Source organism: Necator americanus, chromosome X (genome assembly GCF_031761385.1).
Source record: "Necator americanus strain Aroian chromosome X, whole genome shotgun sequence".
Classification (NCBI taxonomy): Eukaryota; Metazoa; Nematoda; class Chromadorea; order Rhabditida; family Ancylostomatidae; genus Necator; species Necator americanus.
The window spans coordinates 30987468-31014711 of NC_087376.1; the positions used below are offsets into that span (position 1 = coordinate 30987468).

The window sequence follows — 27244 nt, forward strand, 5'->3', positions numbered from 1 at the left end:
GGGAACAGTTTACAAATGATATGATCTCTAATATGCATAGAAGTGGGATGCATAAACATCCCCACAATCCTACCAGCAATCTTCTAAACAAATCCAGAACTTTGATATAACATTCTGTACGATCTCATCAGTTTTAAGTTAGAACCCTTGATACAAAATAATAGTGTGAACACACAACTGTTAAACATCATAATAATTGTACCTACCTTGTGATAAATTTCATATGTTGGTAGAAAGGAAGATAGAAACGCAAGACTAGAGCATTCTCATAGATACAAATAGATGTATCTACGTTGTTTAGCATGTGGTTAAACAGGAATAAAGATCTTACTGGACCAGAAGTCACACAGGTACGCCACACACCATTTTGAGAGGATCATGTGCCTCATTGTTGATAGTGTAGTTGAGGAGGAAAGAAAGAAAATATCTGCTGGAAAGTCTATATCATCGAACTAATCACGTTCTCATGGCAAAAGACAGCCCAGTGTTCATTGTTCATTTGCTCAAAGCAAATTCCCACATTTACAACTGTTAAGGGCTTTGATATGCACAAAAAAAAGTTACGCCAACTGGTATTCTCGTAGCGGAGACATTTACAACGACATTCTCATATAATGAAGCTACAGGATTTTCAGTATTACTCCTTTAATCAAGGATAGAAGAAATGCCATTATCAAGGAGAAAAAATAAGAATGGAGCACATGATCTATCTCGAACGCCACTATTTTCTTTTAAGAAGAAAAGAGCGAGAGGTAGCGAGATCTGCATTTAAGTCAATATCAAATCAATCTCAAATCTAGATTCGTGGAGATTCCAGACTCACTATCAATATTAAGTTCCACCGGTTTTGACTCAAAGAATCATGTCTATGTGCAGGTGTAGCTCTACTCGATGTTATGAAACTGTTCCCATAGTGAGCTTCTGAAACTGTCTACCAACGGTTTGCCAGTGGAGTTCACTTATGGATAATCCCTGTTCAGCCGTCAAAGTCGGCCAATATCCTTTATGAATTGCAATAACCTAAATGGAATAAAATCACAATGTAGAGGAGATATTAAGTGGATATGTGGAAGAGATACTTTTTGAATAGTTTCTTGGGCACTGAGACATGGTATACCCTCAAGCGCTTCGTTCTTCAAAACACCCGCTTTATCATCGTCTCCACATAGAACCTTAAAAGTGTTCTATTGTTAACGAATTAATCTCGGTAATAAAAAAGGTAGGCAATCTCAACAAGCTGTAGGAAGGACGACCTAGCGCCAAGAAGTAACCTACACTATATGTTGTTTAAGATCCATTCTTATTCTCAACCAACTTATGGATATTTCATTAAGATTTGCAACTTCTACGAATCTGAGCAGCACTTCTTCATGATATTCTTGTTATTCTGCTTCAAAATGTTCAAATCTATTCTACAAAGCCAAAAAAATCCAACATATTGGCAGAAAATCCAAGAACGTAACCATAATTTCTCAAAACGCAATGGAAGCATACCTTAACACACTGTTCGGCAGCGTCTGAAATACTTGCTAGATCATAGCCTCCTTCCAAAGCCAGGACAACCCGTCCGCCAGCAAAACCCATTAGCTGACGCGTCATAAAGCCAAACATTTCTGCCGAAATTTTATACCTGTAACAAAAAAAAACTTCATAGCAGTGAAATGGGAGAACATATTCGGCAATATGTTGATACGCACCCGCCAAGAGCATTTGGATGACCGCAGCATGCGTCAAAACCTGCTGATACAAGAATGAATGTCGGTTGGAACTGTTCCAGAACCGGCTGCACGATTACCCTCCAGGCAGCTAAGTAATCTGCGTCCCTCATAACACCTCCAGAGAACGGCACATTCACTGAGAAACCCTGAAGAATTCCAGTTTTTGGAAGCACTTTCGCAAGCATCAATTAATTCAAAGTCATGACTAAGAAAAAAGGCCAGAGTTCACCTTTCCAGCGCCTCGCCCAACTTCCGTGACAGCGCCGGTCCCCGGAAAGAAGTTCCCGTTGTCGTGACGATGAAGTGACAAGTACAGAACACTAGGATCCTCTTCGAAACACAATTGCGTCCCGTTCCCATGATGTACGTCCTGAAATCCATAGAATGTTTTGCTCTAAATACCACAAAAGATATATTCACAACTACCCAGTCAATTATCGCTATTCGGGAACATTGTTGTGGGTATCTATTCTGGAGGTAGCGAGCGGTGATAGCCACGTTATTGAAGAAGCAGAATCCCATTGCCTATAAGAAGGAAAAAATGTTGCTATTGGGGAAAGAACTGGGAAAGAAGAGACTACTCTACCTGATCCCTCTCGGAATGGTGTCCAGGTGGCCGAATACAAGCAAAACCATTTCGCAATCTGTTCTCCGCCACCTTAATGTTGATCTATGTTGGTTTATCTCAGCGATTATCAACCAAATGATCCAAATTTGAAATTTAGTGACCGAGTGAACTGAGTACATTAAATCCCATCAAGTGCGAGCAGAACAGTTGAATTTTATTACCGAAAATGCAAAAGCAACGCTTAGAAAATGGATAGTCACAACAAGAGCCGACATACTATTCCGAAAAAAATTGAAGAAAAAAACCAATAACGTAAACAGAAATAATAATCTGTTTCAGAGATGTTGCCCAGTTTTATCTTATTATGTCTTACCTGAGAAGCTAACTCAATCAGGGATCCAGCAGCAACTCGTGCAGCAGTCTGTGTAGTTGCATCGTTGAAATACGTATCAGAATCAATGCCAATACCACCACAAGGCAACTAAAGTAATTTACATTTAGAGGATTCTGGGATATCCTGTAGTTGTACGAACGAACCTGAACAAAACTTTTTAGAGGCAACTGTGACGCTTCCATTTTCAGGCAAGCAGTCGGTGAAACAGCAAAAAATGTAACGTAAGTAGGCGAATGGACCATACGAAGTTGCTCCAGAGATGCTTTCTTTGCTGCGATTCTCTCACACCTCAATCGTCTTGTGTAACTTAATCAATGAGAAGTAAAACCGATTATTACCTACTTTTGGACAAGCCCCCGCTCTAACAGCCGAGACCAGATGCTTTGCACTCTTCCACCATGCTCAACATGAGAGCTACTTTCGCCGCAGACACACTCGTGACGAGCCATGCTAGAGTCATATGCGAGACCTGTAGCTTTTCCCCCTGACATATCACTCAATCCTAGAGAAGTTGGAAGTTGTCCAGGGGAAAGCACCGGCTGTGCACAAAGTGAATCGTCATCTTCGGGCTCTTCGCTGAACAACTAATAAAATGAACCGCAAAAGGGAAATAAAACTCAAAGTGCCCCAAGAAACCAGGGTGGAATTGAAAGGAAATAAAAGATAAAAGAAAATGATCTGACCGTACGAGACTTTTCCTCCTAAGTACGAGTTCTCTAAGTTGTTGTTTGAGCAACGAGGGATTTCCAAAAACCGGCAGCTGTTGCGATAGGGTTCCAAGAGCAGCCAGACCCGGAGCAAGTTTTGCTCGATCGGCAACATCTTCCTCCAGCAAACCTCCTCCAAGGCCTATATGTGTCTTGAACAGACTTGGAAGGCTAAGGAACGGCGTCAGCTGAGCAGCCGCCATTAATGAAGCTAGGTCTGGAAAACATTTGTGTGACTCCATCATATTTATGAAGTCTTTCTGGAATTTTTACCAATAGGTAGCTGTGGAGCTTGTGCAAGGTTCGGAGCAGCAAGATTTGGCAAACTCGGTGATGGCATTATGAGATGAGGAGGGAATGCTGTGGCGGCATTTGACAAAAGAGCATCCATCGGCAAACTACCAGCAGTAGCACCATTTCCAGACGTCTCGCTATCGCTTCTCAAAACAAAATCTCAAATGCTGTCGAAAAAATAACAAAGGACTAAACCAACCGCTTCAGTTGTGGATGCGTAAAATTGAAGTTGTTCTGATTCTGCACGGGGCTCGATCCTTTGCTGAGTAATTTAGCTCGGATTCGCATCTTCAAATTCGGCTCGCTGTTCACCTTTCGGAGTTGGTATTCGGAAGACGGTTGTGAGCTGACCGCTTGGGCTGTATGCAGTGAGACTGGTACCCGGTAGGGTTCGAAGTGTGGTGATGACACGTTTACCTAAAGCTGTCCACTTGCCTTCCAGAAATCCTCGACTAACGAGTAGAGATGTAATGTGCTGGTTATCAGTTTATTACCACCTTTGCTACTACGATAAATTCGGGACAAACACGAACATACTTGTGGACTCATAGGTGCGTGTTGTTGAGGTGGTGTTCCAGCCAAATTCGTCTGACTGCCTTCCCGGTTACGTTGAGCAATCATGTTTTTCAAGCGATCTTTAGTATGCTGAGAGATTGTCTGAGATGAGGAGTTCGTAGACGCATTACGATGTTCACTAAAAAAAATCCTCTAAGATTAAAAAAAACAGCCGAAAAACTCCATACCTTCGAACTCTCTGAGGAGGAGGGGCCTCACGTGATGTGGTTGGAGACTGACTGGATCCCAGCAAACTTCCCATGGAAGAAGCGAGTGCCAAAGGAGCAACTAAAACTCGAAAACGTTTTTCAGGTAGCGCACACCTCAACGAAACCTTACCTGCCGCATCACACAATCCCTCATCCATCCTTTCTGGACCCGCTTGTGCAGCATTATTAGCGACTTGTTGTTGGGCATGTTGTTGTAAGGTCTGGTAGTACTGTTGAAGATGCTGCATGTTTAGTGCTTGTTGTGCACGTTCGAAATGCGCCATCAAATCCATTTGTTTCTGTTTGAAAACCTAAAAACGTTAAACAGTTGTATTAAGATTGAATAATGCTAGAAGTAAAGATAACAACAAAACACAGAAGGATTGGAGGAACCATAGTTGTGAGGAGAAAAGGTAGGAAAAATGTGCGAAGCACGTGCACGCCAATGTTCCTCATATTAAGCCACGTACGTCAGCTGATAAAATAACAAGGAGAGAAAAACTGCATTTTATGGATTCCCAGAATTTTCGAAGGTAGAATTCTAAAAAGAAGCTGAAATGATGAGTATAACATTCACGTGTTATTCATAGACGTATTTGTGTGAGGACCAGACATTAAGCTAAACTTTCACCACAAAAATGAACTGGACCGACAGAAGTGGTGGGCCCAACCAAGAAAAGATAGCCTCATAATGGGAAGAAGCAGTAGTTGCAGATTCTTTGAAAGAAGGAATTGATGTCTCCGACAAGTAGCGCGGTAAAAGACAATGTGTCAGAGGATGTGCTTATAAACAGTTCGCATAAACAGAGACCACAAAAGAACCCTGCAATAATGAAACTAGGTCAAACAAACATCGAAGACTATAGAAAGTCATATAACATACCTTTCAAAAACAATAGCACGACACGAGAAAACAAGAGCATCTTTATGGATATACCTGGCACATAATCAAGTATCCTAGTAAAAGAATGGTAGTTGTAGGTTCTTTTCGGAAAAAAAAATTGACTTTTAGCTTCCAACATTTCACATTCCTGTTGCAGGCACAACTGTGAATATAAAACTCATTCTCTGAATTATACTTATGTACATCTACGGTATCGATTGTCATTTTTCTGTGTTGCTCATTAATCACTTAAGGAACAGAGTCCCTTATGTGATAAATGGGCAACACAGAAAAAATTGCATCTAGGACGCGAACTCCACCAAATGAAGATAACTAACGCTAAATTTCACAGCTTGAAAATTTCGAATCCCTCTGCTTGAACTTTCATTTTACGCAGTGAAGTAGAAATGGTGTACTAGTTTTATGAATGGTGGATTGCGACAGCTTTGCTCATTAAACAGGAGTCCTAATCTGTTATATTCGGAAACCGCGATGAACAGAATCTATGCTCTCCTTGCTTACTACGTTGCTGAAGATTTACACCGCCAGCGCTCTGTTCCCGCTTGTTTTGTGCTTCGAAACACAAATAGTGCAGAAATCGCCTTTTCTTCTTTGTTCAAAGATCAAAAGATAGGCGGAATTTAGACCGTGAGACACTTCGTTGGAATATATAGAAGAGACACTTCACTTTATTCGTGTCTATAAGGCCGTATACATCTTCCAATAAATGAAAGGGTTCTTATACTTTTTACAAACGTATTGCGGCATTTTGAGTGGGCAGGAACTATCTATAACATCACTCAACATAGAAACATCGTTGTTACTCACTCCATAAAATAGAGTCCCGTAAAGTGTAAATTTATCAAAAAGCACATCACAATGGACACATCCACTCGGGGCGTAGCACGCTTTGCATATTTGACAGCAGAATTATTAAATAATTTCCACAAAATAGAATAAAGAACTGAGGAATTCAGAAGAAACTTATTTTTATCACATTTCATTCTAAAAATATTCGCCGCTAGAGGGAAATAGGCCCGAAAAATCAAACTGAATGCATCCTCACGTGTTCTCCATTTCGTAAGCACGACGACTTAATGTCGAGAAAAATGTATGTGTGTGTATGGTGGTGTGTGTGTGTGTGTTGCGATGTGTGTGTATGGTGATGTGTGTGTGTGTGGCGATGTGTGTGTGTTGCGATGTGTGTGTATGTGTTGCGATGTGTGTATGGTGATGTGTGTTGCGACGTGTGTGTATGGTGATGTGTGTGTGTGTGGCGATATGTGTGTGTTGCGATGTGTGTGTATGGTGATGTGTGTGTGTGGCGATGTGTGTGTATGTGTTGCGATGTGTGTATGGTGATGTGTGTTGCGACGTGTGTGTGGTGATATGTGTGTCGATGTGCGTATGTGTTGCGATGTGTGTATGGTGATGTGTGTGGCGATGTGTGCATGAATATGTGTGGCGATGTGTGTGTATGGTGATGTGTGTGGCGATGTGTGTGGTGATGTGTGTGGTGATGTGTGTGGCGATGTGTGTTGCGATGTGTGTGGTGATGTGTGTGGCGATGTGTGTATGAATATGTGTGGCGATGTGTGTGTATGAATATGTGTGGCGATGTGTGTATGTGTGTGGCGATGTGTGTATGTGTGTTGCGATGTGAGTGTATGGTGATGTGTGTGGCGATGTGTGTGGTGATGTGTGTGGTGATGTGTGTGGCGATGTGTGTTGCGATGTGTGTGGTGATGTGTGTGGCGATTGTGTATGAATATGTGTGGCGATGTGTGTGTATGAATATGTGTGGCGATGTGTGTATGTGTGTGGCGATGTGTGTATGTGTGTTGCGATGTGAGTGTATGGTGATGTGTGTGGCGATGTGTGTGGTGATGTGTGTGGTGATGTGTGTGGCGATGTGTGTTGCGATGTGTGTATGGTGATGTGTGTGGCGATGTGTGTATGAATATGTGTGGCGATGTGTGTGTATGAATATGTGTGGCGATGTGTGTATGTGTGTGGCGATGTGTGTATGTGTGTTGCGACGTGTGTGTGGTGATATGTGTGTCGATGTGCGTATGTGTTGCGATGTGTGTATGGTGATGTGTGTGGCGATGTGTGTATGAATATGTGTGGCGATGTGTGTGTATGAATATGTGTGGCGATGTGTGTATGTGTGTTGCGATGTGTGTGTATGAATATGTGTGGCGATGTGTGTATGTGTGTGGCGATGTGTGTATGTGTGTTGCGACGTGTGTGTGGTGATATGTGTGTCGATGTGGTATGTGTTGCGATTGTGTATGGTGATGTGTGTGGCGATGTGTGCATGAATATGTGTGGCGATTGTGTGTATGGTGGTGTGTGGCGATTGTGTGGTGATGTGTGTGGTGATTGTGTGGCGATGTGTGTTGCGATGTGTGTGGTGATGTGTGTGGCGATGTGTGTATGAATATGTGTGGCGATGTGTGTGTATGAATATGTGTGGCGATGTGTGTATGTGTGTGGCGATGTGTGTATGTGTGTTGCGATGTGAGTGTATGGTGATGTGTGTGGCGATGTGTGTGGTGATGTGTGTGGCGATGTGTGTGGCGATGTGTGTGGTGATGTGTGTGGTGATGTGTGTGGCGATGTGTGTGTATGAATATGTGTGGCGATGTGTGTGTATGAATATGTGTGGCGATGTGTGTATGTGTGTGGCGATGTGTGTATGTGTGTTGCGATGTGAGTGTATGGTGATGTGTGTGGCGATGTGTGTGGCGATGTGTGTGGTGATGTGTGTGGTGATGTGTGTGGCGATGTGTGTTGCGATGTGTGTATGGTGATGTGTGTGGCGATGTGTGTATGAATATGTGTGGCGATGTGTGTGTATGAATATGTGTGGCGATGTGTGTATGTGTGTGGCGATGTGTGTATGTGTGTTGCGACGTGTGTGTGGTGATATGTGTGTCGATGTGCGTATGTGTTGCGATGTGTGTGGCGATGTGTGTATGAACATGTGTGGCGATGTGTGTGTATGAATATGTGTGGCGATGTGTGTATGTGTGTTGCGATGTGTGTGTATGAATATGTGTGGCGATGTGTGTATGTGTGTGGCGATGTGTGTATGTGTGTTGCGACGTGTGTGTGGTGATATGTGTGTCGATGTGCGTATGTGTTGCGATGTGTGTATGGTGATGTGTGTGGCGATGTGTGCATGAATATGTGTGGCGATGTGTGTGTATGGTGATGTGTGTGGCGATGTGTGTGGTGATGTGTGTGGTGATGTGTGTGGCGATGTGTGTTGCGATGTGTGTGGTGATGTGTGTGGCGATGTGTGTATGAATATGTGTGGCGATGTGTGTGTATGAATATGTGTGGCGATTGTGTATGTGTGTGGCGTTGTGTGTTTGTGTGTTTCGTTGTGTGTGTATGGTGATGTGTGTGGCGATGTGTGTGGTGATGTGTGTGGCGATGTGTGTGGCGATGTGTGTGGTGATGTGTGTGGTGATGTGTGTGGCGATGTGTGTATGAATATGTGTGGCGATGTGTGTGTATGAATATGTGTGGCGATGTGTGTATTGTGTGGCGATGTGTGTATGTGTGTTCGATTGAGTGTATGGTGATGTGTGTGGCGATGTGTGTGGTGATGTGTGTGGTGATGTGTGTGGCGATGTGTGTTGCGATGTGTGTATGGTGATGTGTGTGGCGATGTGTGTATGAATATGTGTGGCGATGTGTGTGTATGAATATGTGTGTATGTGTGTGTGTGTGTGGATGTGTGTATGTGTGTTGCGACGTGTGTGTGGTGATATGTGTGTCGATGTGCGTATGTGTTGCGATGTGTGTATGGTGATGTGTGTGGCGATGTGTGTATGAATATGTGTGGCGATGTGTGTGTATGAATATGTGTGGCGATGTGTGTATGTGTGTTGCGATGTGAGTGTATGGTGATGTGTGTGGCGATGTGTGTGGTGATGTGTGTGGTGATGTGTGTGGCGATGTGTGTTGCGATGTGTGTATGGTGATGTGTGTGGCGATGTGTGTATGAATATGTGTGGCGATGTGTGTGTATGAATATGTGTGGCGATGTGTGTATGTGTGTGGCGATGTGTGTATGTGTGTTGCGATGTGAGTGTATGGTGATGTGTGTGGCGATGTGTGTGGCGATGTGTGTGGTGATGTGTGTGGTGATGTGTGTGGCGATGTGTGTGTATGAATATGTGTGGCGATGTGTGTGTATGAGTATGTGTGGCGATGTGTGTATGTGTGTGGCGATGTGTGTATGTGTGTTGCGATGTGTGTGTATGGTGATGTGTGTGGCGAAATTAACAACAATAACACATGAGAACAAAAAAAAACACAAAATATCACATGAAACCTCTTTCTGTCCAACTGCTCAAGGAAGAATTTCGCAGGCCCCATCTAACTCAAAAATCAACCTTATGGCACGTTTGAGATTTTCATCTTCTGTCTGTGCAGAAAGGTTATAATCACTGACCTCTGCCGTGCTCCAATATTCAACGTATGAAAATCTCATTTTTCGTGAATATGCGCACTTCTACGACCAAGAGATAGCCATTTTCCATGTTTCGTCCTTCGTCTTCGTTTTCAAAGAAAATTGTCGTGATGATTTTTAAAGAAAAAGAAAAGCTTTCCCCCATTCTGCTACAATAGCGAAGCTCTCATTGTTATGGCTTGTCAGACACATGAACATTCATTAATCACGGGTTACAACTATAATGCACTATTACGTTTCTTCTATTCCTACACATTATTAGGTACACGTCTCTTAATAACTGTTACTGACACGTCCACGTTTGTTTACGAATTAGTGCAGTGTTCTCTGCCTATTGTACGTGAAAAATTCGAGAATCTACAATCATTTAGTAAGTTCAACGGGCAGATAACAGACATTTTCATCCCAACATGATCTTGCTACACATCCACTTGTTAAGCAAGTATGCAGCAGTGAAAAAAAAGAAAAAAAGGAATGAAACAGAGAGACGAGAGCTGAAGCAAAATCCAGAGGAAAAAAATCGAACAATACGTAAAAGTGATTAGGAAGCAAATCGTCCATCGCAACAACCGACATCGAAAAAGATTGCTGATAAAAGTACAATGCAAGAAGGCAATAAGGCCATGAAAACTATCGCTCCAAAAGTGTATTACAGACTAATCGATTAGAAATCTACTATAATTCGTTTATTTTTGATGCAGCGATTGCAATAAAGACAACGGATAACAGTTTGCAAGAAATAAATCTTCCTTTATTCTTCCTGCTCCGAAGAGGAAATGAAAACTACAATTTAGCAGTGTTCAGTTCCCTGCACACAGCAGTTACATAATCGCCTCTATAGGAAAAGCGGAGAGAGGGAGAGGGAGAATGGTTCGTTCCACTGCGAGCGCTTTTCATAATACACTCAGTCTTGTCGGAGTATTTTCATTCTAGTTCGGAAAAATGCAAAACATTGTGCGCTCTTTAGTCATTTCACTGAGTTTTAATCCAGGAAAAAATGACCAGAATTGACGAGGAACGTAACACTGAGAAATAATAATAACATAATAATCTATTTTTAAAAAACAATTCAGTGTCGCTAGGAGCAATTACGGTGTTAGCCAACTAAATGCGGTAATTTGCACAAGAATATCTTTTTTTAAAGAAGAAGTTTTTGCATCTAACTCTAAAAACGACCAGATACTTAAATAAAATCGTAGGACTATTGCGGAAAATTCAGCGTGTAACTTATTGAGGAAAAAATCATATATCTACTGGTTTCGCAAAAATGTACGTAATGCCGCAAGCTAGGAGTTAATTCTCCCACTAAAGCAAAAATGAAAAAACGAAAACGAGAGAGGAAAGCGATAGTTTTCACTCATTTCTGTCAAAGACGCATAATAATTCATGACGAAATCAGTCTGATAATATTTCGTATAACATAATAATAATAATAATAATAATAATAATAATAATAATAATAATAATAATAATAATAATGATAATAATAATAATAATAATAATAATAATAATAATGATAATAACAATAATAATAATAATAGTAATAATAATAATAATACATAAAATGCGATACTTGGAGTAACCAAATTTCAAAAGATCTGTTTCGGGGAAGAGGGAAGACACCAGAGTTGAGAGGTAATCAGAATATTATATGAAATGAAAGAATGTGAAGCGCTATATAATTCCGCAAAACGACTAGCCTATTTATTCATGGATAACAGAGCCCAGTCCATGAGCACATGAGTAAATCTCATAGCACCTCTTCTCGTAGAGGTGCAATAGACGAAATTCAGTCTTCACCACTGCTAATAATAGAGAATTTATTAACTTGCATAGTATCTTCCACATCCTTCCAGGATTCAGAATGTACTAAAAAACTTTCAGTGTATATCTACTAACTGCTGGTGAATATTTCGTATTCATAGGTATTCTAGAAATCGTCTACGGAAACTCATCATAGTACGTGATCCTGACAAACTAATTAACATTCTAGTGCAAAAACGTTAAAAATTCACGGCGATCACACATGATTCGAATGCAGATGATATCGTTTAACAGAAGGGACCATATCATTAAAATGACACAAGGACAAAATGCACATTTTTAAGGCGAATTTCTAAGCAAAATTTATTGTACTGCATCATTTTCTCCTAATCACTTCACTTTCCATAATATAAGTGACGCAGCCTTTCGCTTTAGATTAAAACCCTGTGATGTTGCTGCAACGCATAATTTCATAGAATAAATTATAGAAAATTGGTTTTTTTCACTTAATGTGCTGGCTTCTATCTACTTCAGTCCGAGAATAAAACACCGCAGTCACGAAACAAAAAGGTGAGAAAGAGTGAGGCGCGCAGATGCTTTCTTCGAAATTGTACCATTCAATAAGTTTTTAAAGGCATCACCCCATCTGAGGTGGTGCAGATTTCAGGTGGAGTATTCGTATACGGGATGGGAGACTATAGAGAGGGGGGTGATTCCGTCCAATTCTTTCTGATTGCCGTAGAAAACGGTCCGGAAGATACGGCTTCGAGCGTTCCGGCGCACTATTTTCCACAAGGAGTTCGATTGGAGCGCGCCAGGCTTGTGCGGCGCGGCATCTTCCGGGCCGTTTTTTTTACGGCAATTAGGAAGAAATGGACGGAATCACCCCCCTCTCTATAGTCTCCCATCCTGTATACGAATACTCCACCTGAAATCCGTACCACCTCAGATTCGTGAAGTGATGCCTTTAAATCGATATCATCATCTGCGTATGTAAAAATCTGGAACATGAACATACAGCAATTTTTACATTTTTATATAGCTGGCACCGTTTCTGCGTAATTGCAGCTTATGGAGGTGTTTCGTTCCTCCAAAAGGAATAATCCACACCGATAATCGGAGCTCTAATTAATTACGGCTTTTTCTAATTACCCTGTTTCTAAGATCTGGGAGCTAAGTAAATTAGTAGTCTATTTGAGCATTGCCTTCCACAGAAATTCACTGCCCATCGATTTCCGAGCTACCTCCATGGTTACCATATCAGGTAAAAATAGCTTATTAATGATGATTACATAGCGTATACAAAAGCGTGCTCTCACAATTTCTAAGGATAAATGCATAGAGGACCCAGAAAGAAACGGATAACATCACAACAAGTTTAATTATGTCTCAAATTTAACCGCATCCTAATCATCAGCATAATTTGAGTAATATGTGCTGTTTTCGGAAAACGATCCAGTGAAAATTGAAATATTCTTGAAAATAGCATTCTAATTATAGAAAATAGCTAGAATAAACACTGGGGCGGAGTTTCGCGATGAATAGGTGATTCACAAAGAAAACCTAGACAACAAGCAGGAGGATCGTATTCAGAACCTGGCTTATTTACATATGCACAGAAGCGCTCACACAACATTTACACAGAATTTGTCGCAATCCTCAACAATTTGTTCTAAAAATGTCTATTTAATCTCACAAGCATACCTCTTAAACAAAAGTTTGATATATATATATATATATATATATATATATATATATATATCAAACTACTACTCTAGAAATTGCCTGCATAAAAAAAACTGATTGCCATTCCAAAAATTCTAACGATCAGACAGTTTTCTGTGTTTTATGTTTATGTTTATCCTAATCAGTGCACATACAATTTCAAAGAAAACGATATTCGACACGGCCGCATTTTCAGAAAAAAAAATTCGTATTCTTTATAGTGAAAAAAAAAGAGAAAATGACACCTCAAAGCCGAGAAATGAATTCCGCAAGCACTAGACAGCAGACTCTGAGTCAAAAATTGATTAATAAATAAACCAAAGGACGTTCATGACTAAGAATGAGCAATCCATCTATAAGCATAAAATCGGAATCAATTCACCAAACTAGCACTATTTTTAGTCCCACAATTTCTGATCTTTAATCCGATACTACACGTGTTTCATCGGGATTAAATTAAATGGGACACCATTAACAATTATATGTTCTTTACTTTTTAAAATTCCTCCATTCACCGTCCTGCTCTGCATAAAGTAGTGGTAATAGTAAACGTGAGGATTTGCTTCTCCTGCAGTTAAAAAGTATTCAGTAGTTCCGAAAAACCTTCTGCATTACACTTCATGTTTTGTTCAAAAAAAGTTACAGACAGAAGAAATTCATAACAATAAATCCAAGAGTTTAAACGAAATCCTGGATCATAGCGTGATTCTGCCGTATTCACATATTAAAAAAAGACAAACTATTGGCTACGACTAATCTACTGCTAAAGCGAAATAGATAAGAAAAACTAAACATAGAAAACCTATCTACAATCTAATACAACAATATTCTTTTAGAGTGGCTTAAAACTGAAAAGGTGCGACATTCAGATGATTCTGATAAAAGTTCGTTGGTGCCTTATTGTAGAAAAGGAAAAGTACACATTAGCAGCAGAATAAAAGCTATTATTAACACAAAATATTACAAATTAAACGTGTAGTTAGTATGACTAATGTGACCCGACAAACTTTGTACTTGAAAAATATCCTTCTCGAGAACCCATTACAACATAGGATTTACAACTCGCATCTTTCGCCTACATTATAAATGCATAGTTTCAGGTTTATAAACGAATTTAGTGAAATCTGACTGAAGTATAATGAGTTAGCACATATGCTGTGCTTCATTCACTGTAGTACTTGAAATTGTGGAGCTAATAAAACCACGAACAACTATCTCCTGAGATCTACTCTTCAAAACAACATATTTAGAAAGCAGCAAGGAAGTTCGATCGTTTGTCTATCTAGGATTTCTGTCGGATAAGACTATAAAACTCAAGGAACCACTCTGCATACATTGGCGCTTCTGCGTAAAGTTGGCGATAATAATAATAATAATAATAATAATAATAATAATAATAATAATAATAATAATAATAGTAATAATAATAATAATAATAATACTAATAATAATAATAAGAATAACAACAATAATATATAAAACTAACACGAGCTTTCATAACAAGTTCGATCGTCGACTTCGTTACCCTATGCGGAGACAGGTTTTCAATTCTCCTACGATGAGTTTCTATTCTCTTTAAAATAACATATATCTAATCAGTCGCAGAAAAAAAACATGTAGTTGAAAGCAACCACTGCAAAACGGCACTGGTAGTGCTGGAACAGTATCCTAAATAATGTCGAGAAAAACCAAATTTATCGGTAGATTTGACATTTGATGGACTAACGTAGTCCATGTGCAAACCTCTATTCCATATAAACATATCGCAGTTATCGTTTTACATTTAAAAAAAAATCTTCCTATAAACGAAAATCCAGCAAGTGCATACCATATTGGATACCAGTTATTTAGCGCGAGATTTTCAAATATCACCAATCACACACTCAGTTGTTTCTACTTTATCAGAAATTGATGTGAACCATCAATTCCCGATAAAATTAAGACAGGAAAAAAAAAACTGTTTTTAGAACGAGAGTAAGCTGTTGTCCGCAGCAACGCTTGTTGACTCTCGGCACTATTTTGATCAATGCTGTCAAAATAGCAAATTAGCTACTAGCAGAAAATATATGAACTGGAAACTAGTTCCAAAAAAGCACAACCTGTCAATTAAATAGTATGGGATCAAGAGATCATAATAAAACATCTGCAAAAAGGTGTAATTTTGTAGTTACGCTTCGAAAGGGTGGATTAGGTGGAACGAGGGGCAAAAAAATTGAGCTGAAGAGGACTCGATATTTAAAAAAAAACAAGCTTTCCTCGTCTTCAAGTAGTTATGCTCAAAGGCGTCAAACTTTGCTTACTTTGGCACCATCAAAATACACACATTACGACGAAGCTGTTTAATTGCAGGAATCTCCAATGTACCGGGAACTAGTCACCACATATTACATCCTTAGTAGTCGTACATCCTAATACGTCCTATGCTCCTGCATTCTCTCGGCCGTCTCGCCTATCAAATTAGTCATCTACTTTGAAAAAAGATCAGAAATTACCAACTGATGAGTTAATCACATATTTATTAGCAGCTAATTTCTTCCTCAATTTCACATTTCTCCTGACCTACTAGAATGAAAAAGGGTAAACTTAATTAAGAAATAAATAATAACGCTTTTCTTTCTCCAGCACTTCAAGAGGGAAAAACTGTACATCTTAAGTTAAGCACACAAAGATAGTCCACAGAAGTAGTAAAAACCACAGTAAATCTTGCTCATATACCATATGCAGAATTCGATAAATGTAGTTTCCGATTAAATCAAGTGCTGCTGATGTTGTAACATTTCAAGCAAAAAAGTCCTTTTGAAATTTATTACGCACACGAACCACTTTTAATTATAGCAAACTAGGCGAGAAGTGTTTTTGTCTACAGAAAAAAAAAACAACCTTCCCAGAATAGAAAACAATTATTTCATACCAAATAGAAAAGTGTCTGAAAGTGCAAAAGTGTATTTCCAAGAGATGCTAGCTAGCGAAGACGATACATGTACGGCAATGCAGACAAGTGGTTTGAAAATGATGGTTAGGTAATAACCCGTTTACACGTCTTCTTAAAGCTACGGAGAATCGTATGAGCAGTAATAACGAAACGAGTTGAGTAAAATAGGAAATCAGTGAAGCTAACTCCCCTAAAAACTCGAAAAGAAATTGTGACCACAAACTGAATTTACAATGTTATTATTCTGGAGAGCAAAGCTAGGAAAAGGCAGTGAAATGGCCCGAAAAATCATTCAAAACCTTTGGTTTACGTAGCGTTTCAATTCAGAGGCAGAGAGAAGTTAGAAGAATTCCGAATACCATATTCAGCACAGAGTATAGCCTGCATGAGACAGAAACCAACTATTTCTAAGATTTTCTAAGGTTTATTGTACGAAAGAAAATAAGTGCATAAGCGCAAAGGAAATCCATGAACTCTTAATATAGATATCAACTGTTTTTTTCCATCCGAAAAATAAGGCAATATTTATCAGTTGACTTATATAAATGTTTATACTGGATCACAACAGCACCTCTGAATCTTTTTTTCCAGGACTTTTCCTGTAAAATGAGATCAAACGCCTACAAATTCGCACTTGCGTCAATTTCTATGGTGTCACTGCTGTCTCATAAGGCGTATCCGTTGCCGTTGCAGCACGTATCTCCAGACGAACAACCCAGCGGGTTCTCAATCACAGGAAAAGATTGGAGGATTAGTTCAAGCCCTAAAGATAGCACAAAGAGATAACATAGTTGAAATGTATGGATGCAAGGATGTTTTCCCTCTTCTCAAATGTTGTACGCATCGAAGATCGAATTTGCTTGAGCCGCTATCAAAACTTTTTCGCGACTGTTTCGAGACATCAGTAGATTTCGTAGCAACAAAGCCTTCATTGACAGTGAATGTTTTGAAAAAATTGTTACTTTGAAGATAGGTGACATTAGAGATATGCACCCTTACAAAGAAAATTGAGGACACATTTGCCACCGCTTTAATCGCTTTAGCGAAGTCGAGCGAGAAGCACACGTGCTATTGTTGGCAGATTGTTCAAGAACTGCAAAAGTCATTGCTATAAAGTGCAAATATGATCGACGAAGTTTGTGAGCTCCAGAACACTAAAAAAATCCCTTCTTTATTGACAACAAGTACCAATACTTGTGCCATTGCAAGGAAATTCTTATTTTTCTCCAACTGAATAGGAACTCAAAAAACTTCGCGGACCCATCACAGTTTCCGTTTGTGAGAGGATAAGCAGAAAAATTCAACAATAACCGTTGTGATTACAATGATATAGGATTACTCGATCATTCTAGACGTTATTTAGAACTCAAAACAAGCTTCCATTCTCGAAGTATTGCTCATATTGAATTGGTGAAATACAACTAAAACACAAGAAGAATGGACCGAACGTCCTTAAAAGGTATCGCAAATGCAAAATTCTAGAAATTTTGGATATTGTGCGGCCAAATTATGGATTTCAGGACAATGAACTCAACCCTGCAACTTGTTTGCGAATAAGGTACACTCATTCACTGAGGGACTAAATATTTGGCAATACTTGAACATCAAAAAAAAATTTGAGGTTTTACTAGTAATTTCGTGAAAAAAAATACCTTCGCTCAAAAAAGAACCTCAGAAAAGCAAAATTTTGGTGGAACAGTCATGCATTGAGAAACCGAACATTAATGAATTAACATTAAAGAAATCAAATACTAACGGTGGGATAAACTTGATGAATACGCTTCCTCGAATAGAGAGAGTAAATGTTGCACACTTGAACAATTAAGACAAATAAGACAGGTAAAGAACAAATGACTCTTGATATCCTTCTCATTACGTCGGTCACCATATCCTACCTCTATTATTTCGGAGGAGCACCCAAGACAAAATAGAACGGATAGATCCTTGAAGCGATGAATTTCCGGTGAGAGATTATTCAAAAGAGAAAAGAACGGCTAGAAAATGACACATGCTCACTACCTGTCAACTGTCTGTACACCTCAATAGGCTCTAAACGAATCCAAAACTATGAAGGGTTCATCTACATCAAAAGCGCAGAAGGGCGCACATTACAGCATAAAGATAAAAAAGTTTTAAGCAAAATTTATCTGACTGCATGAAGGCAGGATCTCTTTACCGCTCACTTCAACAGAGCACTTCATCTCAACGACGCCATCTAAAGTGCATTTACCAGTTATTGCAACCGACGTGTCCACTTCCAGAATGAATAAGGAGCGAACGACTAGAAAATTCCAGTTTCTCGATGACGTATGTACTTTCAGTCATCAATTATCGGGAAGGGAAACTCCCAATTTCGTCAAAACCAGAAGTCCTACAAGAGATACAATGCCATCTTAAAACGTAATTACGCACAAAATATTCCAAGAAACATTCATACGAGGAGCAAATGAGCAGAGAAACTCCCAATTCTATACCAAAACCCATAAAACCTATGTGGGATACTTGTCCAAGACCAAACATGGGTCATCTACGTCATTTCCCATCATACATCTTTTCGCTCGGCGATTGATAGCGCTGAAATGGGCAACCAGTATGGCATTTACGAACTCAAAGCATTTTTTTTATTAAGAGTTAACCGCCTATTAATGAATTACTGCAGACAGTTTATACGTAAATATAATAATGTGAATGGGAAAAAAAGGACAAGAGAAATCCTCTCTGGACTGAGAATATTCCTTCTCATTAGTACTAAAATAGCCAACAAACGTTTTCGACCAACTTAAACATTAATCTTCACAGAAAACAAGTGAAATATACGTTTATATGTAATCTTCACCTCCAAAAGGTTAGAGATATTAGGAATGAAGGGAAAAGTAAAATGAATTTTCCCAAAAAAATAAGTCTAAACAATAGTCTACTAAACCAGCGTTTGTTCTAACTTCTACAAAATCCTAAAATATTTCGTTTTCCACAAAAAGAGAAACAACTAAATGCACTTTCCTTGATTGACCTTTGCAAACATAATACAATTATGGAGACAGGCTTATTACAGTATCGCGATTACATTAAGTCAGCAAACAGTGCACCACTCAATTTTATTAGTGTTTCTAGTTCAAATCTTTTTTATTTTTAAAAAGAAACAGCTGACAGATTTGCTTCCTGTGTCTTCAGGCACTGGAAGTTACTTGGATTTCAACAGTAGAATACTACTATGTAGGATAACACATAGATTACATCACATCCGTGATAATAAAATGGGAGAAACGAAAATTTTTGTTGTGTGCAAGATTGCGACAAAGTGGTGAGACCCTCTTTACAGGATCATTCCAAGCTAATCCAGTAAAGGTTAGGACAGCAACTGTCGGTGAATAGATGCTGCAAAGCAATGTCCATTATCTCATTACCCAACTACGGTGTGAACTCGAGTATGGGCCCTCCAACTACTAAACATGCCCGAGTGTGTGTCCTACGTATTGAGGCGAGCGCGATGCGAATCGATCGGAGGCGGCAACACAGCAAATAATGGCTAAAAATAGAAACAGGCGAGGCAACAGCCAAGGAAAATGAGGGACAAACTAGCACTAGCACGCCGCAAATCATGGATAAAACGGAGGAAGTGGCGACGAAAAAGAACAACAATGAGATGGCATCAAGTACAAAATATGGAGCAACATGAAAGGAAAACTAGGAAAAAAAACGGCCGAACAAAGAATATGAGCGGAAAAATGTAGGAATATCATGAAAGCGTACCTCTTGTAGCTGCAGAAGACTAAGATTTTCCGTTTCGGATGCGGATTCTGTGACGCTGCCGGAGGGCAGAGCATCACCAGCAGCACTGGAGCCACCCTCACTCATACTGTAATTTCAAAAAACGGCCATTATAATGCACTATTCAGCAGATCACATGAATATGTGAGCTAAAATTTTGTCTCGAACAGGTGACAGATGCCATTCGTAATCAAATAAAACAACGAAAAGCGGTCAAAACCCTCACAAACATCAACACCGCTTTCAACATCATACATACCGACAAAAATCAACGACAAACATCATAAATGAACACACATCCACAACTGCAGCCCAGTCGCCAATGCTACAATGAGAGCACGTGCTCTCCGTACTAATGCTGCTGACGCTGTTGCTGGCATCGCTACAACATTTCCGTCCGCTACGCAGTTACACGCTAACTTTACCCTCGTCTGTTGTAATAGTAGACAATTACAAAACGAAACTCTATAGACTGCCTGACAAACAAAGAAATAATCAGACGTACGATAGTGGAGAGCTTCCGTGTGTGCGAGCCTCTGCGTCTCTGACACCCGCCCCCTATTCTCTGCAATCCCACCGTTTGTGACTCCTCACGCCGACAAACGTGAGAATCCATGCATGAGTGCGATAACGTGCGAATTGCTGGAGGTGTTTGGATGAGAGGATGAGTTCGAGTTCATTGTTTCATGTGGCTCATTGCATTGATCTTTAACAACAACCCAGGTAGTGACTGGTAGCATGATTTACGCATGTACACCGCTCATCGAGGTCTAGCTCCGGAACTTGGAAGTTTTTCCATCGCTGGTACAACGGTTGCAGTTTTATTCGGCATTAAGATGCGCCGATTTTTCACATTGCTGTTCCGGAAAGAACAGAGAACTGGATGCTTCATGACGTCCTCAAACATATCTCAAGCTACGACGAGCAGAGTGACTTCGTTCATGACTCCACATACGGTTATCGAGTGTCGTAGCTCTTTAGAAGCCTTTCAAAAAGCTAGCGAACTCTCATCTGCTCTTTGATTTCGTTGGAAATTTCTTCGGCAGAAATTCAGTCGAGGAGGAAATATGACATCTGGTTGAACAATTTATTTCCAACTTTATCACCTGCAGCGATCATCTCCGTTGTAGATTTTAGGACCCAAATCTTAAGATAAGAATTTATTTTAAAGAAAAACTATTCGGGAAGCGTCTTTAGAAACCATTTGCGTTTTTGTCCTCTCCTTTTGTGGTGTGTTCGAAGTTTTTTTTTTTCTAATGAGGTAAGAGGAACTTTGAAGGGTTGTTGCGGGAATGTTGGATTGTCTGAAAAAAGGATTTTAGGAGGCAACACATGGCTATTCCCGTACTCTTCTTTTAGTTCAGTCTCATTTTTCGTCATAACTTACTCAATTTATTACAAAATCGGTGTTTTTTAGTTCCTGTAGGTGACGCTGGTATGCTCTCCTGTAATTTCAGAGAATTTCTCACCTACGCGTGGCAGAGCTGGTGCTCCAAAGGGAGGACTTGGCGAACTGTCTTTTTTAGTTTGCTTTTATTTAAAGACTCTTAAGCAATTGAACTGCAGAATGAATCGGAGTTAATAGCCACACACGATCTTCACATCTCGATCTCAACCAAATCATTGCTACTTACGAATTTTGTGACGAAAAATTTCAGTTTCATAAGTTTTTTGTTTCGCTTAACAGAGTTGTCTCTCTTATTTACGACTCAAAAATGATTAAATAAAATATTAAAAATTGATTAAATTCTTAAAACTAACCCTGAACTAATACAATTTACTATGAAACACTCACTGAAATAATGTGTAAGAATTTTTATAAATTCATTTCGGTAAACGACTTAGACGTGCAGGAAATCATAATATATTATCAACACTGAAAGTTTTCTACAAAAATGATTGTAGCAAGCTAGATCTACTATAGCTTGAAATAATCAGCCATGTAAATTTTTGGTAATTTACAGCTTCTGCCTTTTTAGTCCAAAAAATTTCGGACCAATTAAAGGAGTAGAAGTCGTTTGCTGTCAAATATGAGATCTATCAACTGTCTGACGAGATTTGAAAACTATTAAAAAGAACTTTGCAGCCGTGTGTAAACCTCTGAGATTTAAAAGAAACTGTCCTTGTTATATGTTAGCGTGAAAAAACTCGTAATATTATAAGATTACCAGGAAGTTTCATCACAAAGCTTTGTAAGGAAGAAGGAATTCCTGAAATAGTTACTGTTCTGGGTTTGCTGCAAATCCTGTATCACGTCTCAGAGCGGCGCAGCGGTGGCTCTGGTCGTCGGGCAGCTATGGTGGCGAGACTTCGTCTCAGCAGGTTCAACCACAAAGCCACAAAGGTGCCCGACTAGTAGCCCGGTCCTAGGGCCGAGCCTATAGGCTAGCTAAATGCGTAGTACGCTAAGTACAAGGTGGTACGACGATTCCGGTGCCAGACCGCTAGCTTGCTAGCGCGACAAGAACAACACCCCCGTCGCGTCGTACTGCTAATGTCTACTATGTGTTCTTCAGAAGCTACGGCGTCTCCCAGAAGCGAAACGCATTGTCGTTGCCGGGCAATGTGACAAATATGTGAGGGCTACAGGCTACAGGACGGAGCCGGCCAAAGAAGTTAATCTGCCATCGCTAACAACATCCAGTGCGCCTGGCAACACTTAACGTTGGGAGGCTTACCGGAAGAAGTCATGAATTGGCAGTGAATTAGCAGACAGTCTCAGAAAACGCCGTGCTGACATATGCTGTGTACAGGAGACTCGCTGGAGAGGCTTCAAGTCAAGGAAATTGGGCGATGGCTACAAGCTCATCTTCTACGGCACATCAAACCGCAATGTTATTAGTGTCATATTGAGCGAGACGTTTAGAAACAGCGTCACAGCGGTGGATCGACTATCAGATTGCCTAATGGCTGTAAAAGTAGGCACAGGAGAAGTGGAATTGCGCGTCTTCTCTGTTTATGCGCCACAGGTGAGCTGGTTTAAAGAAGAGAAGGCGTGTTTTTGGGAAGATCTGGAGCAGTATGTCCAATCTCTGGAAGGTGAAGAAGTACTTCTAATCGGAGAAGACTTCAACGGATACGTCGGTTCCCGGGAAGACGGCTTCGAGAGTCGTTATGGAAGATACGGCTATGGAGCTCGTAACAACGACGGATTCCGAATCCTGGAGTATGCTGTTGCAAGTGAGCAAGTGCTAACATGCAGTATCAGAAAAGAAGGTCGCATTTGATCACGTACACTAGCAGCGGTCGTGAAACACAAATAGATTTCTGGACGTTACGCCGATGGAAACGCCGACTTTCACAGGATTCGAAAGTCATCTCTACAGACTTTCGAATCCTGTGAAAGTCGACGTCCAGCACCATTTGCTCCTCATGGACTTGAAAATCTTCCGTCCAAAGGAGAGGCGTCCAAGGTGATACACAGAGCATCAAATGGTGGAATCTGAAGGATCGAAAAGAGGTATTCTCTGCGTCGCTCCATCTACAGTTCCCCATCCTACTCGTAGTGTGGAAGAAATGTGGTCTATGTCTAGCGTCATACGCCTGACCGCGAAGAACAATCAGTGAAAAACGACTCCAGGTAAGCCCAGTATAAAAAAAGGCTACGTGGTTTTGGAACGGGGGCGTTCAGGCGGCAATTCGTGAAAAGAAGTCCAAGTATAAGCTCTGGTGTAGGACACGTCAGCCTGAAGATCGTGGTTCTTACCTAGCGACGAAGAGGGAGGCTAAGAAGGCAGTCTCCAAGGCGAAGTCCGAACGCTGCAAGGCTGTGTAAGACATATTTGATACCAGCGAAGGCGGCGGGAAGTGTGTCGTTTAGTCAGAGCGCGTCACCGCTCAACGTTGGACCAAGATCGTTGAGGGACCAGAATGCGCCGTTCTGCGTCGCTCTAGTCAGATCCTAGAGAGGTGGCGAGAGTACTACAATCAGTTGTGTAACGAAGAGTTCTGCTATCCCCCAATCCCAACTGTTCCCAGCGTCGAGGGTCTTGTTTTACCAATTACTACAGACGAAGTCAGTGCTGACCTCGCTAAAATGAAGTTGAACATAGCAACCGGTCCTGATGACATACCTACTGACGTCTGAAAGCTGTTAGGAGATCAAGGGTTCGTGTGACTCGCAACTATATATGACAATATCGCTGCAGAAGGACGTATGGCGAACTTCCATTGCCGTGCCTATCTGGAAAGGGAAAGAAGACTGAGATTGCTGACTGCGCTTTGTACAGTCCTATACGACTGTTGTGCCATACAATGAAGGTTTTTGAGCGTGTCCTGGAAGCTCGCCTGAGGGAGATTGTCAGCGTTTCACTCAACCAGTGCATCTTTGTGAAGGAATGCAGCACTATAGATGCTATCCATGCTGTCCCATCCTCCTGGGGAAACATCGAGAGAAGAACTGTAGTGTTCATCTTGCTTTTCTCGATCTCGACAAGCTTTCGACCGTGTCCCACATGAGCTCTTACGGATGTCCACGAGGTCCCATAGAGTACCAGAAGAATATGTGGGGTGGACGAAACTGCTTTATGCGAAGCCTACCAGCGTTGTGCGGTGTGAACAAGCAGGCTATTCCTTGTACCAGTAGGGGTTCATCAGGATTCATCACTTTCGCCCTGCTGTTCATGCTGTGCGTGGACACAATAACGAAGGGAATCCAGAACCCACATTTGTGGACCTTACTCTTTGCCGACGATATTATGCTCACGTCGGAGTCTCGAGATGATCTTCAAAAACAAGTACGCTCTTGGAAGAATCGGCTGCAGCAACATGGATTGCTTCCAGTGTATCAAAAACTGAGTACATGGAGTGATCAAGGATAGAAGATGGTTCAATTCGTGTCGATGGCACCGTCTTAAACATGGTGGACTGTGTTAAGTACCTTGGATACAAAGTGACTTCTACAGGCGACAACGAACTTGAGAAGGTCGAGCACGTGTTAATACCGCATGGATGAAATGGAAAATGGTAACAGGCGTACTCTGTGACAAAAAAAGTCCCTGTTCGACTGAAGTCGAAGACCTACAGGACGGTTGTGCGTCCCGTTGCCCTTTACAAATGCAAGTGTTCAACCGCCGACGACGAAAGCCTTGGAAAGAGTGCTTGTACGGTGTGGAGATGCGGATGAGGTGGACGATAGGTGTAACGCTGAAAAACAAAGTATCCAACGACACTGTACGCCCCATCTTCGGCGTCGGCCCGATGAATGAGAAAATGGAGGAGCGAGTAAAAGTAAGCGTATACGTTGTCACCAAGATCCAAGCTCAGAAAAAAAAAACTATGACAGCACAAGTGGACATGCATCTAATTCTTGAGTTTCAGAGGAAAATTTCAAAAAAAAAATCGCGAAAAGGTCCCTGCATGCTAGTGAAAATAGTGTGGGTGCATTCATATCAAGTTGTTGAGGTGTCAGAAGTACATATAGGAAAGAAAACGTTAGGTATCCCTTTTATAACCATGGAAATCATTTGCAAAATCCAACACGAAAGTTACCGATCCCGAAAGAAAAGCGGAGCTGAGACTTATGAAGTCTCTTGAATCTCCGCTAGAACATTTTCCAGCTTACAAGATCCTACCAGCGGTCTGATAATTCCTCCGGAAATAAGGGGTAAATAGTATTCTCAGTCACAGCGGGGAAGTTGACAGTGGCCTGGCCTCGCAGGAGCACGACAAATCCGGAAGCGTATCTTTAGAATGATCCTTACTGAACGGACCATGCGGCCTTGTTTGGGAGCACCGATTTGTTTGGAGGCAGCAAACCACAAATCTGGGGTGGTACGGATTTCAGGTGGAGAGTTCCTATACGGGGTCGTAGATTGCGGAGAAGATGGTGATACCGTTCATTTCTTCCTAATCGCCATAAAAAACGGCCCAGGAGATGCGACGCGTGCACGAGGGTGGCGCACTCCAATACAACTCTTCGTAGACAACAGCGCCCAGGGATCTCGAAGCTCCATCTTCCGGGCCGTTTTTTACGGCGATTAGGAAGAAACAAACGGAATCACCCTCTTCTCCACACTCTACGACTCCGTATAAGAACTATCCACCTAAAATCCATAGCACGATAGATTCGTGGTATGCTGCCTCTAAGGTGAAGATACAAAGCTCAGTGCAGGTGCGCAAGCGGCTGCGCTCGAAGCGTCGTGGTGAGAGCTGACAATTAGCTTCACCTGGACGGCAACAAATGGGTGGAGCTAGCGAGGGTCCCGTTTCGATTTCAACCGTTCGCCGCTCACGCAACTGGCCTGCGTTTCAGGCCGATGGATCCGACCGCGATTGCTAGGCAGATGGCGGAAGTAAAAAGTAACGGAAAGAATAAGACATTAGAGAGTTGACAATTAAATGTAGACTACTTACCTCAAGTATTTATGTAGAGTAAGTTATAGAACGTGTTAAACTTGCTTTGTGCCCCAAAATTTGCTTATGGTTTATACTTACTCTATTAGCAGCACTTGGAAAAATTGAGTAGAACTTTCTCAAAATCTAAACGCCGTAGGGCGAAATTCTGACTATAGATGGTGACCGGATAGATGGTACTTTACGTGAGATGAACTGCGGTCACGGATAAGGACACACTTCTTGCACTTTTAGGTAGGTAAACAACATTTGATTTATATTCTAGCACTCCACTATGTCTAGAAATATTTGTGTCGTCTGTATCTTCGTCTGTATTAATGTCTCTTCTTGATTTCCCATGAATCCTATATTCTTACACGTGCTACATCACCGGCTTTATGTTTTTTACTCTATTAGAAGTAAATTATATCATGTTATTTCATTAGAAATATCCCATACAAGTTCTATGGAACAAACGGAGGTTAATAGCAAACACAGCAGATATCCAACAAATCTGGGATATAACCGCCCTGTCCTATCGTCTGTTTCTTATGCGACCGAAATTCACTCAACACCTTTCCTTCAAAGGAAAAGAATTGCTTGTGTGGATAGTATTTCCACACTGAAATCAGTCAGAGAACCTTTTCATCACTACAAGTTCCTAAAAATGATTGTCTTTATTTATTTCTGCGTTAATGGAAAATCTACTAAAATGAATACAATAAAAATACCACAGCTCCGACAGGACCCGAATAAGCTACGCTCTACAAAAGCAAAGAAGTGTTGTCTTCATGGTTTAAGTTCGAGAAAGAAAACATCTTTGGTCCACAAAATAACAAGGGAAGGTATTAACGAACACAATGAAAATGGGAAGTAATAGATCCTCAAAATTGCGAGTCCCTGGG

The 27244-nt window shown here is 40.8% G+C and overlaps 3 protein-coding genes across 4 annotated transcripts; 2 read left to right on the forward strand and 1 right to left on the reverse strand.

Moving 5' to 3' along the window:
- Positions 1-894: 894 nt before the first annotated feature.
- Positions 895-20093, reverse strand: RB195_026019 (uncharacterized protein; the record flags this gene model as incomplete). Its single annotated transcript, XM_064214381.1, has 17 exons — positions 895-1020; positions 1080-1172; positions 1495-1630; positions 1698-1864; positions 1948-2088; positions 2145-2243; positions 2305-2376; positions 2660-2767; positions 2824-2968; positions 3023-3256; positions 3364-3604; positions 3661-3827; positions 3881-4098; positions 4219-4375; positions 4425-4524; positions 4576-4756; positions 19989-20093. 17 exons carry the CDS (start codon positions 20091-20093, stop codon positions 895-897), a joined length of 2490 nt encoding a protein of 829 aa, XP_064070262.1.
- A 2209-nt stretch (positions 20094-22302) lies between these two features.
- Positions 22303-24093, forward strand: RB195_026020 (uncharacterized protein; the record flags this gene model as incomplete). 2 transcript variants are annotated; one of them, XM_064214383.1, is made up of 5 exons in its annotated part: positions 22303-22350; positions 22760-23186; positions 23311-23419; positions 23682-23777; positions 23901-24093. In XM_064214383.1, 5 exons carry the CDS (start codon positions 22303-22305, stop codon positions 24091-24093), a joined length of 873 nt encoding a protein of 290 aa, XP_064070263.1. The 2 variants fall into 2 exon arrangements, with proteins under 2 accessions (XP_064070263.1, XP_064070264.1); XM_064214382.1 differs by lacking the exons at positions 22303-22350; positions 23311-23419; positions 23682-23777; positions 23901-24093 and having other exon boundaries at positions 22913-23233.
- A 250-nt stretch (positions 24094-24343) lies between these two features.
- RB195_026021 (uncharacterized protein) lies at positions 24344-24826 on the forward strand (the record flags this gene model as incomplete). The annotated part of the gene is made up of 1 exon (XM_064214384.1): positions 24344-24826. The coding sequence occupies one exon, from the start codon at positions 24344-24346 to the stop codon at positions 24824-24826; it is 483 nt and encodes a 160-aa protein (XP_064070265.1).
- Between the last annotated feature and the right edge of the window lie 2418 nt (positions 24827-27244).